The sequence below is a fragment of the Hemicordylus capensis genome, chromosome 4 (genome assembly GCF_027244095.1).
Source record: "Hemicordylus capensis ecotype Gifberg chromosome 4, rHemCap1.1.pri, whole genome shotgun sequence".
Lineage (NCBI taxonomy): Eukaryota > Metazoa > Chordata > Lepidosauria > Squamata > Cordylidae > Hemicordylus > Hemicordylus capensis.
Window position 1 is genome coordinate 288,207,728 of NC_069660.1, and position 21,091 is coordinate 288,228,818.

Consider the following 21,091-nt stretch of genomic DNA (forward strand, 5'->3'; position numbering starts at 1 on the left):
TAGAATACTACAGGGGATTTCAGGAAATGAAGGTCTACATGAATTCTAGCATGGGTCCCAATTACTCCTCCAGACTGCATGCATATGCTCCAAGCCTTCCATCATTTCAAATGCATGAATATCAGCTAAAGCACTGATATGGGGGGTGGGGGGAGTTTCCACTACTATATTTTAACATGGAATTTTCTCATTTCTAGAAATTCGTTGTTTCATAAATTTGATTAGAAATACAATTCCAGTCTAATTGGGAAGTCTAAAAATTGTATTTAACCTTTTTCAGGTGACTATCTGTTGAAAGTGTGTATACAGATTAGGGATCTGCACGAACCAGTTAGGAGGCCCTTTTACAGGCCTCCGAACTGGTTCAATAGACCGGTGGTTCTGCCATTTCAAAGGTGGGGCAACAGCTTTAAGGACGGGGGAGGGTACACTCCCACAACCCCAGTCACACTTCCCCCTCCAGCACTCTGTGTAAAAATAGTCTGGCGGGGTGGCAGCATACCTCCTTGCCACATTGATCCCCTGACCGGAAGTGACCGGCAGGCGGAACAGGCACACACATCGCACACATGATGTGCGCCTGCACACCGGGCACTTCCAGCTGGGGGATCAACAGGGTGGCAAGGAGGTATGCTGCCACCCCGACAGACATTTTTACACAGAGGGAGAAGCATGGTGGAGTAAGTGCACCCCCCCCCCCATCCTTGAAGCTATCTCCCCTCACCATCGCTCAAAGGGTGCCGATTCCATGCACATACACTCACTCTACAGTTGGGAAGTAGGGCCGGGATAATCCAGAAGTGAACATAATCCAAATGCAAAATAAGATCCCAATTGATTTGAGACATCTTTTTTCCCCCAATTCAAAATGAAACTACATCACTGGGACATTCATGGTATTATGGCAGATCCCAGCAGCTTCTTGTAAACCCAGGAGCCTGCCAGCATGACTTAATTAATATTTCAAAAGGGAGATGGTCAAGCAAGAGGCAAGGCTTGAAGTCTCTGCACCTAGATATGAAAGAGTGTATACTGGGACCCAAACTTAACACCATCATTGTTAGCAATGTCAGAAGTCAGTGGATTCTACATTGCTTGCATTGATTTTTCAGCAAAAGAAAGTGGCAAGCAGAGCCTGCACTATTTAGCACTATATAGTTGAGGCAAACTATTTGACGCATGTAAGCAGCACGCATGCACAATGTGCACATGAGCACTTCCGGTCCAAGGTGGCACCAGAGCGGCAAGGAGGTACGCTGCCGCCCCACCGGACCATATTAAGAGGCAGCACCAGCAGGGGGAATACAGTGTGAAGGGTAAGATCCTTAAAGATAAACTAAACACACCTTTGAACCACCGAACCTTCGAAATGGCTCATGCCCATCCCTAGCTGGTGGAGGGATCAAAAATGGATAGGTTGACAAATTTCAAATGTCAGAAGGATGCCAAGAACATCACAGAAGCAAAAAGAGTGCACAACACTCGCAATCTCCGTATCACAAATCTGTGTTTACCACATAAAACAACACATGTGCTGCTTGGCATTGTCTCTCATGACCTTTTCCACAATCCTAGCACTGGAGAAAAAGAAAATACTGTAGCCCTTTAAAGCTAGGAAGGAGGGAGGCTGAGAGACACTCATTCAATTCTCCGGCTTTACTGCACTAAGTAAACTGCCAAGACTTGCAGGCTGCAGGTTGGCTGGCCTCGCTTTCCCTAGCATTAAAAGGTTAGCAACTTTTTAGCACTGGTAGAGAGCATAACAGCTACACACGCGCCCATTCAGTCTCTATGGACAAACTCTCCACTAAACCAAACTTGTAATTAGGCAATTGCCTGTTGCCTGGAATGGCTGCATCCAAACAACCAGGAACATCCCCACTGCACAGGGCACAGCCATAGCATTCCGCAGTGCTTCCCCCACTGAGGAAACACAACAGCTGCTGCTTCTGAGAACTCAAGTGTGTGCACATATCATAGGCCTGCACAACATAAGACCAGGAGCCAGATTTGGCTCACAGGGAGTTTTTTTGTTTTTTTTTAAACACAGGCCTGCCGATAGAAATATCTTCAGCAACAGCAGGAGGCACGAGGAGTTCTTGACTGACCTGCTGACAAGCAGCAGTGAACCTATGCAGTTGGGTGCTTGAGACCAGATGCCCCCCACCAGCCTTGCTGACCTTGTCAAAAGATTATCAAGAAAGAATGCAGCTTCTCTGGGAGCAAGGCCCTTAAAGTTGCTTCTTTCCAAGGTACCCCCAGGGCCCTTTCTGCACACCAAATGAGTTTCTGTCCACCACCTTCTCCCTCTTGCTCTGGGAGACTGCAAGAGGCTAGTTTCTAGAAAACGATGGACAAGCATCCTCTGCCGAGGTTAGAATGCAACCTAAGGCAGCAAGTGCCCCTTTGGTCCAAAAGGGAGCCCTGCCTTTGAACATAAATGGACAGCCTCCCTTGGCAGCATTTTTTCTGGGGGGATGTGGGCGCTGTTTACTCACCTGTCAATCCAGCGCCGCTTGAGATGCATGTGGTGGCAATGGACCAAAGAGCAAGTGAACCAGCTGGAGAGGGCGGAAACAGCTGTGCCAGGATCATCTGATCTGGCAGGCATAGGCAGAGCATACCTCAGAAAGGCAGAGGGTCATTCTTTCAGTCAGTTCCCTCTGAGAGGGGTTATCCTCTGTCCTTTCCAGAAACCGCCTTACAGCACCATCTTATGCATATTTACTCAGAAGTATGGTGTACCCAGCGAGGCTTAATCCCAAGTAAGTATACCTAGGATTGCAGCCTGAAAGCAATAATGATTTAGGGAGATGAGACGACTTGGTATTTGTTTGGGGCGGGCATGTACTCCAGGTGCCCCACTGACTGAGCAGGGACAGGGCCTATTTTCTGGCTACTATCCATGGTTAAAATGGTGGGTCCCCTGATGTGAGAAGATCCACAACCAACTAATAATTCATTTCATTAATATTTTAAACAATTAATTTTAATTGAATAATGCACTGAAAACCGACCTCAGCCCCTGCACATCATCCCACTAGGGCACTTGAGTTGTGCACCCCTGAACTACAGCAAATCTCGCAGGTAAATCCTCCACTACAGCAAATCCCGCAAATAAATCCCTGCCTTCTGGCTTAAGGACAAAAAACAACATCGTTCTACAAAACAGAAGAGTAGTACCTTAGTGTTACACCATGGAAACATAGCACCGCAGTAAAGGTAGCTACCCATTCTAGCTGTCTCCTTGTTTTCTAGATTAATGCAACAAGGCAGAACAAGAACTGCAAGACAGCTATCTTAGCAGTGTGATGTGGAAACACAATACAGTATTAATTAACAAGCAAAGAAAGTGGCAGCTCAGGTAAGTAGGCTGGGGTCACTCCGTCTCTGAACTCGATCTCTGCCCCTCCTTGTGTGGAAGAGCAGTCACTGGATGGAGGGCCATCTCTTCTAGAGTTAAAGAACCAGTAGTTCTTTAACATTAATGTAGGAAAAGGCAGAACCCAGCCCAAAGCAGACTGCATCTCTAGACACAAGGGAGATAACAGTCAGAGAGAAGTGATCCAGCAAGCAGAGCAGCGGGGTGGGGGGAGATCTCCTGATTGTTTGCATAGCTGGCTTACAAAATACAGCAGATGCTGGTGCACTATAGTCAGCAAGCCAGAGTTTAAAGAACAGGAATTTAAATGCACTTATCAAAACCTTCTTCCATGTCTCTCTTAAGTTTAACATTTAGCCAATTATTATTCTGTATTATCACAATGTAATTCTACTGTAAAAAGTACTCACTAGAAACAAAAAAATTAGCATGATCATGATGGATGGAAACAAATACCATCTTTGAACACACTAATGTTATTTTCCAAATAGCCAAGCACTCTACTGCCAGTCCTCAAGCAACATAAAAGTTAATTACCCACAGAAGAAATTCATCTCTCAGAACAAGCACCGACCACTTAAAGATTAAGAGAGAACAAAAAGAAACATTGGACTTACCATGAAGGATTCTTTTCCCGTGACTGGAGCTCATCAGAATAGGTTGTGGACTGAGCATGGTCAGGACAGGGCCGGATCATGTAATTCTAGTTCCCTGTTGCCAGGACGCAGCATAGCCCCAGTTCCGGGACTGTAGCATAAAATGTGGCATATGTAGAAGAGACAGAGAAAACCTAAGAAGGCAACGTGTTAACTACCAGAACAATACAAACAAGAGAACATAGAGGTATAGACTAAAACTGTAGTACCCTGAGACCTGTTTCCACCGAAAAACTGGTAGACTTCTCAAACTAGAGAAACCATATATACATCCACAGGTGGGCCTGATGATCTCCAGTCACATGGGAAAAGAACCCTTCATGGTAAGTCCAGTGTTCTTTCCCCCCACTGTGCTGGAACTCATCAGAATGGGATATGACCAAGCAGTCTGAGAAAGGGGATGGGAAGGATGTATGCTCTAGACCAGGGATTCTCAACGCTGAGTCCCCAGGTGTTATTGGACTTCAACTCCCATAATCCCAGCCCTAGTGGCCTTTGGTTGGGGATTATGGGAGTTGAAGTCCAATAACATCTGGGGACCCAACATTGAGAATCCCTGCTCTAGACTACCTGTTGTAAGACCCGACGGCCAAAGGCCGCTTGGGGTGAGCGAAGGAGGCTATTGTGTAATGCCAAATGAAGGGAGTTGACCATCAATGCCAATTATACATATTAGTTCTCTATTACATCCCTTGAAAGGTGAACCCTGCGAAAAAGAGGAGGAAAGGACAGAACATAGGAAGTTGCCATATTCTGAGTCAGACCATGGTCTTTCTAGCTCAGTATTGTCTTCACAGACTGGCAGCGGCTTCTCCAAGGTTGCAGGCAGGAATCTCTTTCAGCCCTATCTTGGAGAAGCCAGGGAGGAAACTTGAAACCTTCTACTCTTCCCAGAGCAGCTCCATCCCCTAAGGGGAATATCTTACAGTGCTCAAACTTCTAGTCTCCCTTTCATGTACAACCAGGGCAGACCCTGCTTAGCTAAGGGGACAAGTCATGTTTGCTACCCCAAGACTAGGATGGGGTCTAGGGAGGGTTTGAATATGTTGGCTCCTGAAAAAGGAAATGATGTAAGTGCTAGTTTGGATTTAGCATCCACGTTCCAGTTCTTCAGCCAAAGAGTTCTGCGTACCACAACTCTGGACCCTATTTCACTAGAAGCATGTTGTATACAATCCAGGCTGGAGTAGAGCAGCCGCTTTCATCGTCTTATTAAGGCCTTGGCGGAGTTCGGTGTTTTCAGGCAGAATAAGTGATGCCAGTTCTTTCGCCCAAAAAGGACTGATGCTCTGGCGAAGATCGATTTCATGGTTGCCATTTTGATGACCATGACAGATACCTCATGAGCTTTTCTGAGGAGTAGATTGCACTCTTTATCCTCAGGTATTTTGCACTGTTCCTGCCACTCAGGCTTCAGAATAGAGACAGATATGAGTTGTGCCACAAGGGCGTCAATGTAAGGAACCACCAGAAGTGACGTAATGTCTTGTGGAAGAGAGTAATGTTCCTTAGGGCAGACCCCCCACTGGCTTAGAAGAGACGGATCTTTCCCACTCTGCTAGCATGACCTTACAAAACATGGGGGACTGTGGCAGAAGGGGTGGAGGACGAAGGGAAGACACTTTGGTCCAGTTCTGTTGAGGGCTGTGACTCCTCAATAAGAGTAACGTCACAGATAGTCCTCTTAGCCTTAGCAAGAAGGACTTCAAAATCTATGGACGAGAATAGACAGGAGGAGATGGGTACTTGTGTGACCTCGTCCTCAGATAACTCTCCTTCCTCCCTATCAGACACCAGTGGGGGGTTAAGAGGCTGAGAGTGAGAGTATTCAGAATCTGACTTTGGCAAGATTGGATTCCCAGATGGATGTGGTAGAATCAGAGGCAATACAGGTATAGACGGGGGCAACACCAGGGGTGTTGCAGGAGGGATAGGGACTGTTAGTTGCATACATTGGCACTTAGGTGGAGGTGGTTGATCCTCAGAGGAGGACGTGTGGCACATCCTCCTCTTGCATCTAGTGTCCCTTCTCCTGAATGGTACAAAAAGGCCCCGTTCTGAAAGTGGAATGGCATCCCTCCTGGGGCTGGAGTCAGGAGAGGAGGAAGACATTCACCCAGCAATACATCTGTGTCTGATAGCCCTGTCAGGGGAGCAGGAACAAACGGCTGTGGAACCACAGGGGCAGAGAGGGAGGGGTTGTATCACACCTTGCATTCCCTTGCAATGAAATCCCTCAACCAGTCAGCAACATCTGAGGTAAAGGAAATCGTTGGTCCCTGAGGAGGGACATTGGTACTGACATCAGCAGCCATTGTGGAGGCAGATCACGGGGCACTGGAAGGGCGCCCTCTGGTTTCTCTACTGCTTCGTCATCAGATGGGGCCCCGCCAGCAGAATCTGTGACGCAAACTGTCCTGGTTGGGATAGGACGCCATTGGTACAGGGGGAATGCACAGGCCAGCTGGTTCCCCCTCTGCCATAACAGTCACCAAGCTAGCCATTAGCACGGGGGGAACAGGCCAGCTGGTTCCCCCTCTGCCACAATAATCACCGGGTTAGCCAGGTCTGAGCCTCCAGACACGCCCAATGGGTGGTAGTTGGGATCCTGCATTGTTTTGCGACTGGCAGGAACAGCAGGGAGGAAGCACCGGTTTTTTGCTGACAAACTGCCTAAATCAAAATGCACTCACTGAGCCCAACAGCTGAGGCTGGCTTCTTGCGCTTTTTCTTTTCCTTTTTATTTGTTTGTTTATATATTTTGAAGGCTTTGCCTGGCTCAAAACAATGTTTTGCTTTCTTCTCTGCCTTTTTGGGGGCCGTGGAGGCTTCTGCCACTGTGGAAAGGATGGGAAGGGGATCGTGGGGGGAGGCCGTCTTAGCACATTTTAGGGAGGTGAGGGGTTCCAACGTCAGGCTTCTGTCCCTAGAGTTTGGCTGCGTGACCTCTAAGAGGGAGCCAAGCAGAAAATTGCCGGCCTGAGATTGCTAGAGCAGAGTGGAACAAATCAAAAGTGAAACTAAACAACAATTAGCCCAATTAGAAATAAAAAAGGTAATTTGGGAATTTAAGAGTTAACTATAAACAGTTCCCTTCCCACCGTTGCACAATGGGGGGGGGGATAGAAGGAAAATGCCAAGTCAAGAAACAGAAACTAGACTGCAAAGATCTGAAATTCTGAAGAGCTCTTTCCAAGACAGGATCGGAACTGAGGCTATGGCGCCTCCTGGCAACAGGAAACTAGTATCACGTGATTTGGTCCTGTCTCAAGCATGCTCAGTCCACAACCCATTCTCATAAGCTCCAGCATGGGGGGGGGGAGTTTCATGAAGCACACATACTTAATGCTATTAAATATACGTATTCATTCAATACACCCCACATTCTTTCTTAAAGCCTTCAAAGCACCTTGCAGTAAAATAGTTAACATTTGAAATGTTCAGTACTTATTAAAGTTATGGATAGCATGTACAAAGCATATTCAAATGTTTAAATATTTTGTGCAATAAAATGTTAAAGTGAAAAAGGTCAACAAGACTTAACTGCTTAATGTTACAGTTTAGTCCTCGTAACCTCAAAGTTCAAACAGACATGAGTAGCATATTTTCAAGGCTTAGCAATTAGGAAACTTATTAGTGAAGCTTCCAATGGTGTCAGGGCAGAATCTTTTTTCCTCCTTCCTCCCCAGAAACTTTAAGCCCCCTAAATAGTGCCAAAACACAGCCCATTCAGGCAATCTAAATGTTGGTCAAATGTACAACACATCTGCCCAGTTTGTTGTTTCACAAAATTTGTTCTATCCCTTTCTCCAGTCATATGCAGCTTGTATGTTAATCCAATATGCATCCACAATCTACTGTAGTCTTGAAAACAATAATTGCCTAAGGCAATTATCTTCACTATTTTTCAAGTGAGAGCCACTTTTGTTAAAAAAAAAAATTACAATGTGAGCAGTACTCCCTCTAACAGAGTCTCCCAGATGTTGACTACAACTCATAATCTCCAAGCAAAAGCCATTGCAGCTGGGGATTCTGGGAGCTGTAGTCAACAACATCTGGGAATCCCTGTTAGAGGGAACACTGAATGTGAGCACCATCTCCCTCTGCACTTTTCCCAGTGCAGGTAGCGCTCCAAGGTGGGGGGAGCCCATTAAGAGAAAAAAGCCCCGTAGAGCTCTAGGGGGAAGTGCTGAGAAGGACTACACTTCCAGTACTCCATGTGCATCTTCGCAGATGTCACTGGGGCTGACAAGATTCAATTTCACTTGAAATGATTTCCATTTCACATTTTTTAGTCCCGCCCCAGCACTAAAAATAAAAATAAAAAAAGCACTGCACTGCACTGCACACAATACCAGAGGAGGGGTAACGTGGCATATTCAGCTTTGCCAGAAGCTTTATACTGGCCTAAGGCCAAAAAGAAAACACTGACAAAATGATTAGCCAGGAGAAAGTCATCTTTACTTATTTTAACTATGGGGGTGGGGGGGATCTAAGGCAAGAGAGTACCTCTGATTATACTCCCAGAAAACAGCAGCCAGGCTTTTACATGATTGAACAAGGTATGCCTTTAAAGGAGATACTGTTCACTTTCTGCAATCACGCTCCCCCTCCCCACCCACCACAAGCTACATTATACAAATCTGTGACAGCAGACTTTCAGCCAAGTTACTACCATATCAGCTACAAAAAGCTCTTATGCAGGAGTTCACAACATTTAGACGGGCCTTGAAAACCAGTCTACATTTGTGCTTGCCAAAACCCCTGTATCCTTCCAAAGAGGAGGAATGGGGGTCTTGTCTCTGGTGTCACACCAAGCTTCAAAGACACATGGAACACCTCAGAGGCCAGCAGAAATGAAGGACAAGTCCTCCCCACACAGCTCAGAGCTCCTTTGAGTTGCAAATAAACTGTAGGCTTGTTAATAGCCACTCACCTGGTTACCTACAAAAGAAAAATAGGTCCAAGTGATCAGGCAGCAAAGCTTTTGTAACATGGAAAAGAGCTGGCTCTTTACAGCTGCTGATCAGCCATAAATTAGGGCTTCACACATTACATTTATAGATATACTAAAATTGTAAAGTATGAATAAGAAACACAGGTACAATAATTAAAAAAACTTTTCCATCAACTGCACACTCTGCGACCTAACATTTTTGTAGACTGGTACTGGTATAGAATTATTTGTAAGGCTATTTTACTTGCTATATAAAGAAATTAATATGCACTTGTTAAAAGTATTATCTGATATACAGAGAATTTCATTTAAATAAATATGACTTTTCTCTGTGTGGCCTTGATTTAAAGTCCCCTGATGAAGAAACTTTACTAGATTTGTTGCCCAGATTAAATTTCTTCCAGACTGGAATGGGGTGGGGGGGAGATGATGGGGAGACAGGCAGGAAAAGCTATCAACACTAAATTGGTTGCAGTACAATCATGCTGTATAGTCTCCATTCATTTCAATAAACTGTGAGCAGAAACACCATAAAAGTAACATTGCAACGAATAAACATATAGCCAATATTCTCTAAGGTGTGCATGTGCACACACAAGTTTTTTTGATGTCCACTCAATTAATTTTAGGTCCCATTCTGAAACAATGTGTGCACACACTGCCTTGATAATGCCACTCAGAACAAAACTCATTCCACACAAAGATGAAAAAAATTAGAGCGAACACAGTATATAGCACTGGACTGCATCCACTATTATGAACTCCTAGAAGGCCAGACTGGACGGTTGCCATGTATCTATTTTCCTTTATGAACGTCTAAACAATAGGAGATAATTATGTTATCCTGGAGCACTGCTTTTAAAAGCCAGTCTAACGTATGCCCTATTCCTTTATGTCTCAAGCTTCTAACGTTTCATCAAACTATGTCATCTCTAAATGTCTGCAGAATACCCCCACAAACCAAACTAAGTTTTTTGAACCAGTGTCAGGGGATTCCAAGTACACAGGGTCAGTTCCAAGGACAGAAGACTACACATAAAGGGAATTTTATTTATTTGTTTGTTTATTTAGTAAGTAAGTACATTTATGCATAACCCCATACAAAAGTGTCCCTGGAGATACAGGGATGTTGCCAGAACCAGCATCCCATGTCACGTTTTCCACATCACTCCAAACAGGTGTTGTATCACATAACCCATATTCCAACACGATAGTGTGACTTTCCCTGCTCCTGTCACAAATCACTGGCTAGGCCAGGAAAAGCCACAAAGTCATGACATCATAACTGCTCATCACAAATAAAAAGCAGATCCACATGTCTTAAGCACATTTCAATTTTGCCTCCCTCATACCGAAGGCACATACTTGTTCAACCTCGGAATAATGTCCTAAATTAAGAGCCTGATGCCAACACTTGCCGAGCTAGCAAATAAAACATGACAGCAAATAAAACATGACGTACCAGCTGCTGCATCAGGCAACGTCACAAAAGATATTACACCTGTGCTACTGTGTAATATGCTTCAAGTACTGAAAATACTTGAAGGCAGACATCAACATAAGCAGTTTGGACTGAGCAATCGATTTATTATAACTGTTTAACCATTGCATGACAAGAGTTCTGCCCCTATCCCAAATAAGGAGGTAGGGTTACCAACTCCCAGTTCTACTGCATTCCATTCCCCCCCTCTCCTGGTTGTGAAACAGAACTGAAATCCTGCTTCCTCCAGCAAAGCAGAAGTCCCGACTCACAAATTCCTGATTTGCAGCATCCCCGAAGCCCATAAGGAGAGAGGTACTTTTTAAAAACCTATTAAATATAGTCTAGGTATCCTCTCCCAGGTCATATATGTTATGGCCAAACATTTTTATTATTATTATTAATTATTATTTTTACATTTATATCCTACTCTTCCTCCAAGGAGCCCAGAGCGGTGTACTACATACTTGAGTTTCTCCTCACAACAACCCTGTGAAGTAGGTTAGGCTGAGAGAGAAGTGACTGGCCCAGAGTCACCCAGCTAGTATCATGGCTGAATGGGGATTTGAACTCTGGTCTCCCCGGTCCTAGTCCAGCACTCTAACCACTATACCATGCTGGCTCTCAAAAGGGTGTGTGATATTAAACAAAGAACACATATACCCAGAAGAAAAAATTAACATTTGTTGCTCATGTGCTTTGGATTTCATGAGACCAGCACATTTCCCCCCCTCACACTTCAGTCAAATAGGTACTCTTGTGCAACCTCAAACAAAACTGACTATACAAAGGAGTTATATCAACTTCAAGATATCTACAATACAGTCATGTTTCATTTCTGAACATCTGTACTTATTTCTAACATGAGAAATCACTATAATAAAAAGTACTAATGAATTGCTAATGTAAATCCACCTAATTAAGCCAATTCACCAATTTCGTTCCAATTCAGAAACTCCCATATTTCTATTAATTCCCATATTTTCTAAATAATTACAAATGTGTAAAATAATTATCTGTCACTAAGACACTTTAGGTACTTATTGCCATTTTATAGGGTATCTTATACTTTAAAGTCTTCATTAAAAGTGGCATTTAAATAGTATCTCAGTAGACCCTACTGTTGGGTTAAGAGTATATTAGCTAGCATTTCTCTTTACAGCTTCGTCAATAATATATGATAGTTTCTATATATCAAGACTGAAAGAAAATATCAGATACAATGCTTAAGTTTTTTTCTTTTTTTACAGTTACAGCTCCACAGAGTGTGTTTCAAAAACATTATAAGAAAAAGGGAATACATTTGGAAGACATTTAGCATTAACCTCACAAACTACAACAAAAAACCCTACACTGCAATCATATATTCACTAGGAAGAATATCCCATTGAACCCTGTTGGAGTTACTCCTGAGTGAACAAATTCAGGAGACTGATGTAGCAGTAGTTACATGAAGATGCTGATATACTTGCCTCACACTAGCATGGCCTTATCTCCACCATTCCACAAGCCTGTTACAGAAACAACATGTCATGTTCATAGACATTACTGAATCTGCAGCCAGCCTCCAAGGTACTCTAAGCAGCACATGACGCGCTCACTGCAGTGTAAAATGTGTCACCAGGTCATTCCAGAGGAAGAAATCATGCCCAAAAGACATTCTAAGCTGCAGCCCCTCTTTTTCATCTAAAATCAGGCACATAAAAATTTGTATAAGATGTAACCTCACACAGACCTACATTACTCACTCAACATTTAGCTTTTCAATTTCTAAGGATACCTTTTTCAGACATGTTTTAGTAAACTAATAAAATTCTAGCATATCTCTTTACACTCTCTATAGCTATTTACAGTAATGGCAAGAAAGTAGTATCTATCAGATTCACTGTAAAAGATCTATTTTTGGATTGTACTATGTAAAACAAATTCACAACCAAATATCTCATAGCAAGAGATTTAACATTTCAATTATTGTATCATCCCAGTCTAATCCCTTTAGGAGTTTGAAGACTGCCTATTCCAAAACAAAAAAACGCGTACAGATTATAAAGCCTTTTGGGACACAGACCTATTCCTTTTGTTATGTAAACCACTTTGAAGACAGGTTTTGTTAAAAAGTGGTATAAAAATAGGAAATAACTCTCTATAATAGCTTGCCCTCTCTCGGTATAAGCATAACTTCTACAAACATCAGGCACAATATATATGAAGTAATCTGCCTTGTCTTTTCAATCACCAACTTGTTATTTGCAATACACGGTCTAACTTAAAATAATGTGTGTTCAAATATAATTATTCGTGCTTCTCTTCTACCCTGGCCTGACATCAGCTTCTTTTAGAACAGAATGGGAAACCACTTTCTTGATAGTGCAAATCTCAATAGCCTTTTGCAACATTCCAAAAATGAAATTTCCATCATAGTTAAAATTCCTGTAGCTCCCATTCCAAGGGTGTTAGATGTGAAGGGCAGACAAGGCAAAGTGTGCGATGCCCACACTTGTCACCATGAACGTGGCACGGAATCGCCCAAGTTCCCACTAACCGAAGTTTTGATTCACGTCAGTCAGAGGAACAGAGGTCAGGCCACTCCACCAACCCTTTGCAAACCCAGAGACAAAAACCATTTCAAACACATTTTGCAGCCCGATCCTTTGCCGGTTTACTCAGCAGAGTTGGATTCAGTGGGATTTACTCCCCAGTAAGCACACGCAGGATTGCAGCCCTCCCTAACCTAACCCTTCGTTGTAAAGACGCACATGCACGGGGAAGCGGGGGGAGGAATCCAGCACTGACACCCACGAGGCGATCCTTATTTACGTCCACGATGTCGGGGGGGGGGAATCCAGTTCCATCACGGAAATCAATGGGGGCTCCCTCAAGGCTCCCCCCTCGCCACCCAAACACACGGGGCTCCTCCCCTTACGCACGGGGGCTCCTCCCCTTCTTCCTCCAGGCCCGGGGGGGGGGGCTGGTCTGTCTCCCTCCCTCTCCCCTCCCTCTCACCGGTCATTCAGCTGGTCCTCGGTGCCCGGCAGCGGGTGCACCACGAAGTGGATCGATGTCATGTTTCGCTCTCCCTCCCTGGAGGGAGGCGGGCAGGGGCCGGGCGCACAAGGAGGAAGCGGAGGAGGGGGGGGGAGGAAGGACGGGCGAGAGGGAACTTGGTGTCTCCTTCAGGGTGCCGCTGCGTGTCTCGGTCACACTCCGGAGCCTTCGCTCCGCGCGAGGGAAGAAGCAAGAGGGGACGGCGCGAGAACGGGCTGGGGAGATGCTCGCGACGGCGGCGGGAAAGGGCTCGGTCAGCACCCCACTCTCACACGCGCCGCCATCTTAACTTCCAGCGGCCCACTCTTCCCTCCCTCCTTGCGCCGCCGCCGCGCCGGGGAGAGGGAGAGGGAGAGGCGGGACGTCTCCAACCCGGCAGCAAATCGCAGATCGCCGCTCAATAGGAGTCCGACGACGTATTGGTTAGAAACGTAAAACGAGCAAAGATTGGCCAGTGAGGCGAGGCTTTGCGCGGTTGCGTCAGACGTGCGCCCCCGGAGATCACGGGGCGGGGGGGCGAGAAAGAGCGGTGGATGTCCTCTGCTGCGCGCGCAAGTGCTCCTTGGTGCGCCGAGGAAAGATTGAGTGGGAGCTGAGAGCCGCTGCTGTCGCCGACGCCTGCTTCTGCTGGGAGGTGGGAGGGAGAGGCGCCTTGGCTGCTAGGCCCGGGAGGTGAGGGAGAGTGGGAAATAGGCTTGCACTCTTCTCCTCCTCCTCCCCGGCCGGAAGAGGTTGTGTTTGGACCGTTTTCTACAGTGCAAAAGAGGAAAACCGATTCCTAGGCTTTGGGGCGGTGAGGCGGAGTGGAAGTAGTGTATTGGTTCGAATGGGGGTCCTCCTGCAATCCCCTTACCGTATGGCAATAAATATGGCAGAGGAAAGGGTTAGGCATAAGATTATTTTGAATATACTATTTTTCTGCATGCAGGGTTGAAACCTTCAAATATAAAACTACCCACGTCCAGCCTCAAGTGGTACAATCTAGGGAACGATTTCCCCCCCCCTGAAGTTAAAACAAAGGCGGTTGTATCTTAAAGGTGAACACAATTGTGTAGGATAACCTTATGTAGACTGCTCCGCTGATTGTGGAAACAGGTTCTCAGTGCGGGAGTGCTCAGTCTAGGGAATCCCCACACTCCAGACTGTCTCTAGCTAGCTCTGAATGAAAAGAGAACAAAGGCAATGAATTATGCTTTTGGTTTGTACATTCAGTTAGTTTGTTCCATTGGTGTGTATATGTAACCAGTCCTCTGTTTCCCCTTCCATAGTTTGGAATTGTTTTTTTCCAGTCTGAACTTCCAACATGATTAAATCTTCTGGCAGGCTTCATCATGACTACCAGAACTACAGTTTGCTTAACACTTGTAGCTATCACTAATATTGAGTTATAAAGCTAAATCACCTTGCTTCAGTTTAAGGCTGCACCTTGGAAATAAATCCCATTGATTCAAGTCTGGACTTACTTCTATGTCCCTACTGAGCCATTCTGGCCTGATGGCAAAACTTCCACACATAATTGCTAGTTATCTGATTTGTTGTCAGTGTGCTTCAGAAACAGGCAATAATCATGCAATAGGAAACCAGTGGTGTTCCCATTTATTTTATATGCCACCCCATATGCAAGTAGGGTGGTTTACATATTTTTAAAAAAACACACAAAACATTAGATCATGTAAAACAATTTAAAATAACTATCAGAACTTTAAAACATTATGAACTAAAAGCCTGATGAAATAGTTGCACTTTCATATGTTTATTAAAAACATCCAGATGTGGGGAAGTTCTGATTATATTTGGGAACCCGTCCCAGAGCCCAATGAAATGAGCCAGTGGTAACTGCAACCAGACCTCCCCCAATTATTGTTACGAACTGTTGGGTCAGGGTGCTTGTTCACTAGGCTCGCAGGGTGCTGCACTTGACCAGTTAGACTATAGTTCCTTCCCCGGGGTCATGCGGAGAGCTGCTCCTGCAACAGAGGCCTGGCCCTGGAAATGGCTTCACCATTTGACTCTCCTGATGTGGAAGGCATGACCAGCGGATGTGTGAGAGGAGAAAAGGAACCAGACCAAGGATGTCTTTTGCAATTTTACTTAAATCAATTTGGAGAGTTACAGTAGATATGGGGTCCTGGCAAGGAGAGGCTTATCCTCAATATATGCAAGCTGTCTAATAGGTGAGGAAGACGGGAGAAAAATGAAAAAGAAGGGAGATGAGAAGGTGAGAAGTTTGTTGACAAGGAGTAGGGAACCAGTGAATGACCAGTTAACTGTTCTCCCAGTGATCAAAATGCTTAGATGTGAAGAGAAGCTGGGGTGCGGGGACCCTGCAGCTTTGGGAAAGGGTAAAGACGCATCGTTTGGACTGGACTTCCAGATCTTATACTCTAATACTCCCACATCCTTCAAGGATGCAATTATGTGCCAATCTTCCAGGTTCTGGTCTTAGAAAATGTCATTCCTTTCATCCCCTCTCATCTTTTCAGCACAGTTGGGTCTTCATTACAGTCCTTATCTTCTACACTCCTCATCTTGGTACAGGATGTTAACATGAGTTATTGCTATCGTCTTCCCAGCTCAGGTCTTTTGCCTTGATTGATAAGTTCTAATTGTCAAACAACTGTTACTTCCCTTCCTGGCCCTTTTGGCTATCAAGCCTCTATGGACCTTTCAAAAATGGGTAAGAGGGTTTAGTATAGTAAGAGGGTTTAGCCTCACTTATAAAGCCATCATGATGAGCCCCTGGTGGCGCAGTGGTAAAACTGCCGCCCTGTAACCAGAAGGTTACAAGTTCGATCCTGACCAGGGGCTCAAGGTTGACTCAGCCTTCCATCCTTCCGAGGTCGGTAAAATGAGTACCCAGAATGTTGGGGGCAATATGCTAAATCATTGTAAACCGCTTAGAGAGCTCCGGCTATAGAGCGGTATATAAATGTAAGTGCTATTGCTATTGCTATTGCTATCATATACCAGACTGCACAAAGCAGTCTTACGGCTTATATGGCTGAAATGTGGGAACCTTAACTTGCAATTTCCATTCTGTTTAGTGCGTGAGTGAAAATGTAAAGCATTTTAACTCTCATCTCAAACCAAAGGTTTTTGGATTACAGAATTTCCAGGCATTTTAAAAAGGAAAATCTGACTATGGGGAAGAGCTGTGTTCAAAACCAGTCCTCCGCCACCTTAAATGCCACTGCAAGGCCCCAGTCATTTCCTTTCTGCCTTGCATTCCCTGGTAAGTACAACTACCACCTCATTGCTGTGCTACGTGCTTTCACAAGTCCATTCACCCCCTGCCCCTACTGCCTCACATAGCTTGTAAAGACCCCCGTTACCTTGCCACCAGCTTGAGCTTCCTCTTAGGTATTCACCCTCACTTGCGTTCTCTTCCACAACCTGTTGCCACTTCCTTGCATTGCCTCACAAGTTCCTACACCACTCCAGCACAGCCATGGAAATAGCACTGGGAGGAAGTACACTTCCCAGATGTCCCCATGTGCTTCCCCAATGTCCCTGTGTGACAGCAGCCCCATGGGCTCTGCTTCCAGCAGAATAGGCCCTTCCAGTACTGGGAATGTAATTAACTGCACCAGAGATTCCCCTGGTGGAAGCAGCACCAAGGGGATGCTACAGATCCATTGGGATTGCAGCACCCAAATGAACAGCCTTAGTAGCCAACACTTATTTTCTAGAGGTTTAAGGGTCAGTTGTTTAACTGCTGCATCTTAGCCACTTTCTGCACCAGATCTGAAAGGGTGGTGTCTCCCAGCTGATGCCTGCAAGTTTTCAGGCAGATAGGGCAGAAAATTTAGATTTTTATCACCAAGATAATATTCAGGGCTTATAATGTTAAAATGCTGGAATAACTCTCCCATCTTAATTATATTAACAGAACTGTGACATTAGGAAAGGTCCTATGGTAGGTGTTTTCTCCACCATAGACGCTCTCTCTGTAAGTGGAGGATAAATTTTCCTTTCTATTGAAAAAATTCTTATTTTGATCAGTATTCTTTGGAGGGTACTATAGTATAGGGATGCACACAGAACCACGGAGGCGTAGTCCGGCACTGAGAGGAGTGTCACTTTAAGGGCGGGGGGGTAGTACTTATCCCTCCCACTGCTCTTCCCCCTCCAGCGCTCGTCTTTAAACAAACGTTTTTGGGGCGGCAGGGTTCCTCCCTGCCTCCCCAGCCCCCATCGTTGGCTGCAAAGCTCTAAAGTAAGAAGCTGGTGCTATGTATGTGCGCGGTGTGTGCACACTCGTCACTGCCGCCGGCGCGCTCCAGCTTCTACTTACTTTAGAGCTTTGCAGCCAACGATGGGGGCAGGCTCTGCCGCCCCAAAAACATTTGTTTAAAGACGAGCACCAGAGGGGGAAGAGCAGCGGGAGGAGTAAGTCCTACCCCCCCCGCCTTTAAAGTGACACTTCCCCCCCCCCCCCGCTGCCGGACTGCCCAAATTCCGGACCGGTCCAGAGGCCTTTTCCATGGCTCCGGACCGGTCCGGGCACACAACTACTACCGTTATCTTAAGCCTGGCTTGACAGAAGTTACTACCCATGCCTCCCCAGACTAATAACAGTGTAGGCCTTAATAACTGGGCTGGGCACATAATTGATCTTCAAATTCACAAAATACCACCCCCACTTTAGTAGCACCCATCTCTTTTTCATTTTTTGACAACACATCATTATTAAGGGATATTTTAAGTCTGCACACTTGGCAACACTCCACTCAACCCAACAGAGCAATCGGGATCCAAAGTTCTGTTTTGAATAAAGTTCTATGAATTACCTATCAAATAATATAATCATGTGAGCTCAAATCACAAGTTAGAACTTCCCGGTGTTGAACACCAAAAACATTGTAAAACCTTCCACTAAGATAGAGTCACAATCCTCCCCCCCCCCGCAAAAAAGATAATTAAATGAAATTAGTGGATTCAGGAACAGTGGCAGTGTGATCACACCTCATGATTATTCAACAATGAGTAAGGACACAACAAGAAGCAGGTGATTTGTGTTCACTTTAAATCTGTACTTCATTTTTTTTTCTAAAACACACATACCCCAATGAACATTAAAAAGAAAAAATGCTTTAACGACCGTTTCTTTTCCCATAAATTTCCCATAAACCTCACAGTTCTCCTGCTTGATTTGATTTTCATCAGAATGGTGTTGTCAGCAAAACAGTGGAAGGCCTTAAGCCAATCAGACTGAAAATAGTATGAATTGTGCCTTTTTACTATATATAGTGATTCATACTCTGCTTTATGAGCCCCCTAGAGAACAAAAGCCCCCCAATTGTTGAAACCCCAACTCTTTTAAGGGATGGAAACCTATACGAGCCCTCATATCTTCTTCTCCTCTTTCCTTCACACAGGCCTTGAAAGCAACCGCCCTCCCCCCACCTTTCCAAGGCCTGTTTTCTGGCTACAGGAGAGCTCTGGGGAGCTGACAGGAGCTCTTCTTGGCTCTTCTTCCTCTTCCAATAAAGATGTGGAATGATTTAATTATGCTTATTAGTGCCTGCCTCTTCTTTTTCTTTTCCTAAAGGAGTATATTTTAAAAGTTGTACACAAGTGACATAGCCTCTGAGCATAGACGTAGATGTCTTGCCTTGAAGCCTCAGGCCTCCACTTAATGGTTAATGGCTGATAGAATAATGGCGTGCTCAAAGTAGTCCCATTGAAATTAAAAGGAGATTAGGCATTCTTTCACATGTTATTTTAATTTCAGTAGGATAACTTTGAGTAATGTTCCTCATTAAGTCAGTCGCTATCTCTTTCTTGCTGTATTCTCAACAATGTAGGAGAGGATGGATTGGGCATTTAAATATAAATACACTCACAGATCTTCTACCCTGTGGGATGCTTTGGCTCATGTCAGATTCTTTGAGAACTATCAGTGTGCTGGGTGGGGTACTGGTGGGTTTACCTCACAGGACTGTTACATTGTTTTCCACTCACATTTTTAAAAGGACCTTTCCATTATTCTCTCCTCCCCCAACACCATTTTTCAGGGGTTGTTCAATTGTTCCCTCGTTATATGGAAGCAAGCCCCACCAACTTTAACAGAGTTTCTTCCTTCTAGGTGTGCACATAGAATTTCAGGTTGAGTTATCAAAATGTTGCTGGAAAAGGCTCGTGTACTCCAGCCCGGCATCCTCTTTCTCACAGTGCTCAGCTACGTGCTTCCAGAAAGCTCCAAAAAAAGTACAGCAAGGAAATCCTAGAAATCATTCCCACTCAGTGCCAACAAACTATTATTGTGTTGTAGACCACCCTTGAACATGGAGGTTCTACATAAGAGCCAAACCACCTGTGGATATGGAGGCTTCATTTCTTAAGTATGGTCAAGTGAAGCCTTCATATTCACTGGCAGTTTGGCTCTGATGTAGAACCCCCATGTTCAAGAGCAGTCTGTACCAGAATGAAGGTTTTTTGGTGCTGGGTGGGAAAGGTTTTTAGGATTTCCTTGAAGTTCCTTATTCCGAACATCCTAGCATGGGATCCTTCGTCCCAATCCTATACATTTTTACTCAGAAGTAAGCCTCAGATAAATAAATGGGGCTCCCCCACCCAGAAGGGTTTCCCCCTTCTGTGCTTTGTTCAGGAAATAGGGGGAAGAGAATCCACATTCTTGCCTAGGATCTCTGCTAGTCCTGATTTCTATGTCTGTTTACTCAGAAGTAAGCTGCAGTGGAATCAGTGAATGAACTTTCCAGTAATTTATTCCAAGCTTTGCTAAGGGCCTCTGATTCCCTTCCTTGGTGGGGGGGAGAAAAAGGGGGCAGAGGGAGAAAACAATGGCCATGAAAGGAAAAAGACGGGGAGGAATGGTTATTTAACTATATAAGTGCCAAAATGCTCATAGACAGTCCTTATCAGGCACCTATGTTCAGAACCAGGAAGTCACTCACTAGAAATTGCCCCTCCCAACTTTGGCTTCAGAATTCTCAGTGGGCAGACTCAGTTATGCTCTGAGCTAACTTTCCCTTAGTTACAGAGGCATATCTAGGGAAAATAGCGCCTAGGGCAAGCACTGAAATTGCGCCCCCTGTCCAAACATCTGACACCCATCTTTCAGATAACTTTACCATCATATCAGCTGAAAAATACAAGTCAAGCTCGTTAATCTTTTAATATTTCAAAAACTATTTAGCAGTGGACGTAGCCAGACCAAAAAATGCTGGAAAACTACAAATTTCAGTATGCTGGGGCTCATGAAATACCCAAATACTATGTGGAGGGGTACTTGGAAAACTAATGTCTAATTCTCTACTATGCATTGTAGCATCACTATTACATAAGTTTTAAAAATAAATGGAGAATTTGCCTTTTCCCAGATACTCTGAAAATAATTAAAGGATATGCAGAGTAAACTGTGTCACTGCTTGGAATATATTGTAATACAAGTGAATTTTGGCCCGTTGAATAACGGGCGCTAGTAATGGCGCTCCTGGCCCCCCGCCGCCATTCCCCCTCCCTCCGCCGTACGCCCCCCCCCCCACCTTTAAGGGCCAAATCGGCCCAGGCACTTGCCCCCGCCAGGCCGGGGAGACGGAGGCCGGGAC

At 44.9% G+C, this 21,091-nt stretch overlaps 1 protein-coding gene across 9 annotated transcripts in view; it reads right to left on the reverse strand.

The window, feature by feature from the left end:
• UBR5 (ubiquitin protein ligase E3 component n-recognin 5) overlaps positions 1-13,868 on the reverse strand; it is a 145,750-nt gene extending 131,882 nt beyond the window's left edge. For 7 of the 9 annotated variants that reach the window (XM_053242759.1, XM_053242761.1, XM_053242760.1 and 4 more), the window contains exon 1: positions 13,479-13,860. In XM_053242759.1, coding sequence (XP_053098734.1) covers positions 13,479-13,540 — 62 coding nt within the window. In that variant the 5' untranslated portion in view covers positions 13,541-13,860. Of the gene's footprint in view, positions 1-13,231; positions 13,250-13,478 lie in introns of those variants that run through there. The other 2 variants (XM_053242757.1, XM_053242762.1) reach the window with 2 other exon arrangements.
• Between the last annotated feature and the right edge of the window lie 7,223 nt (positions 13,869-21,091).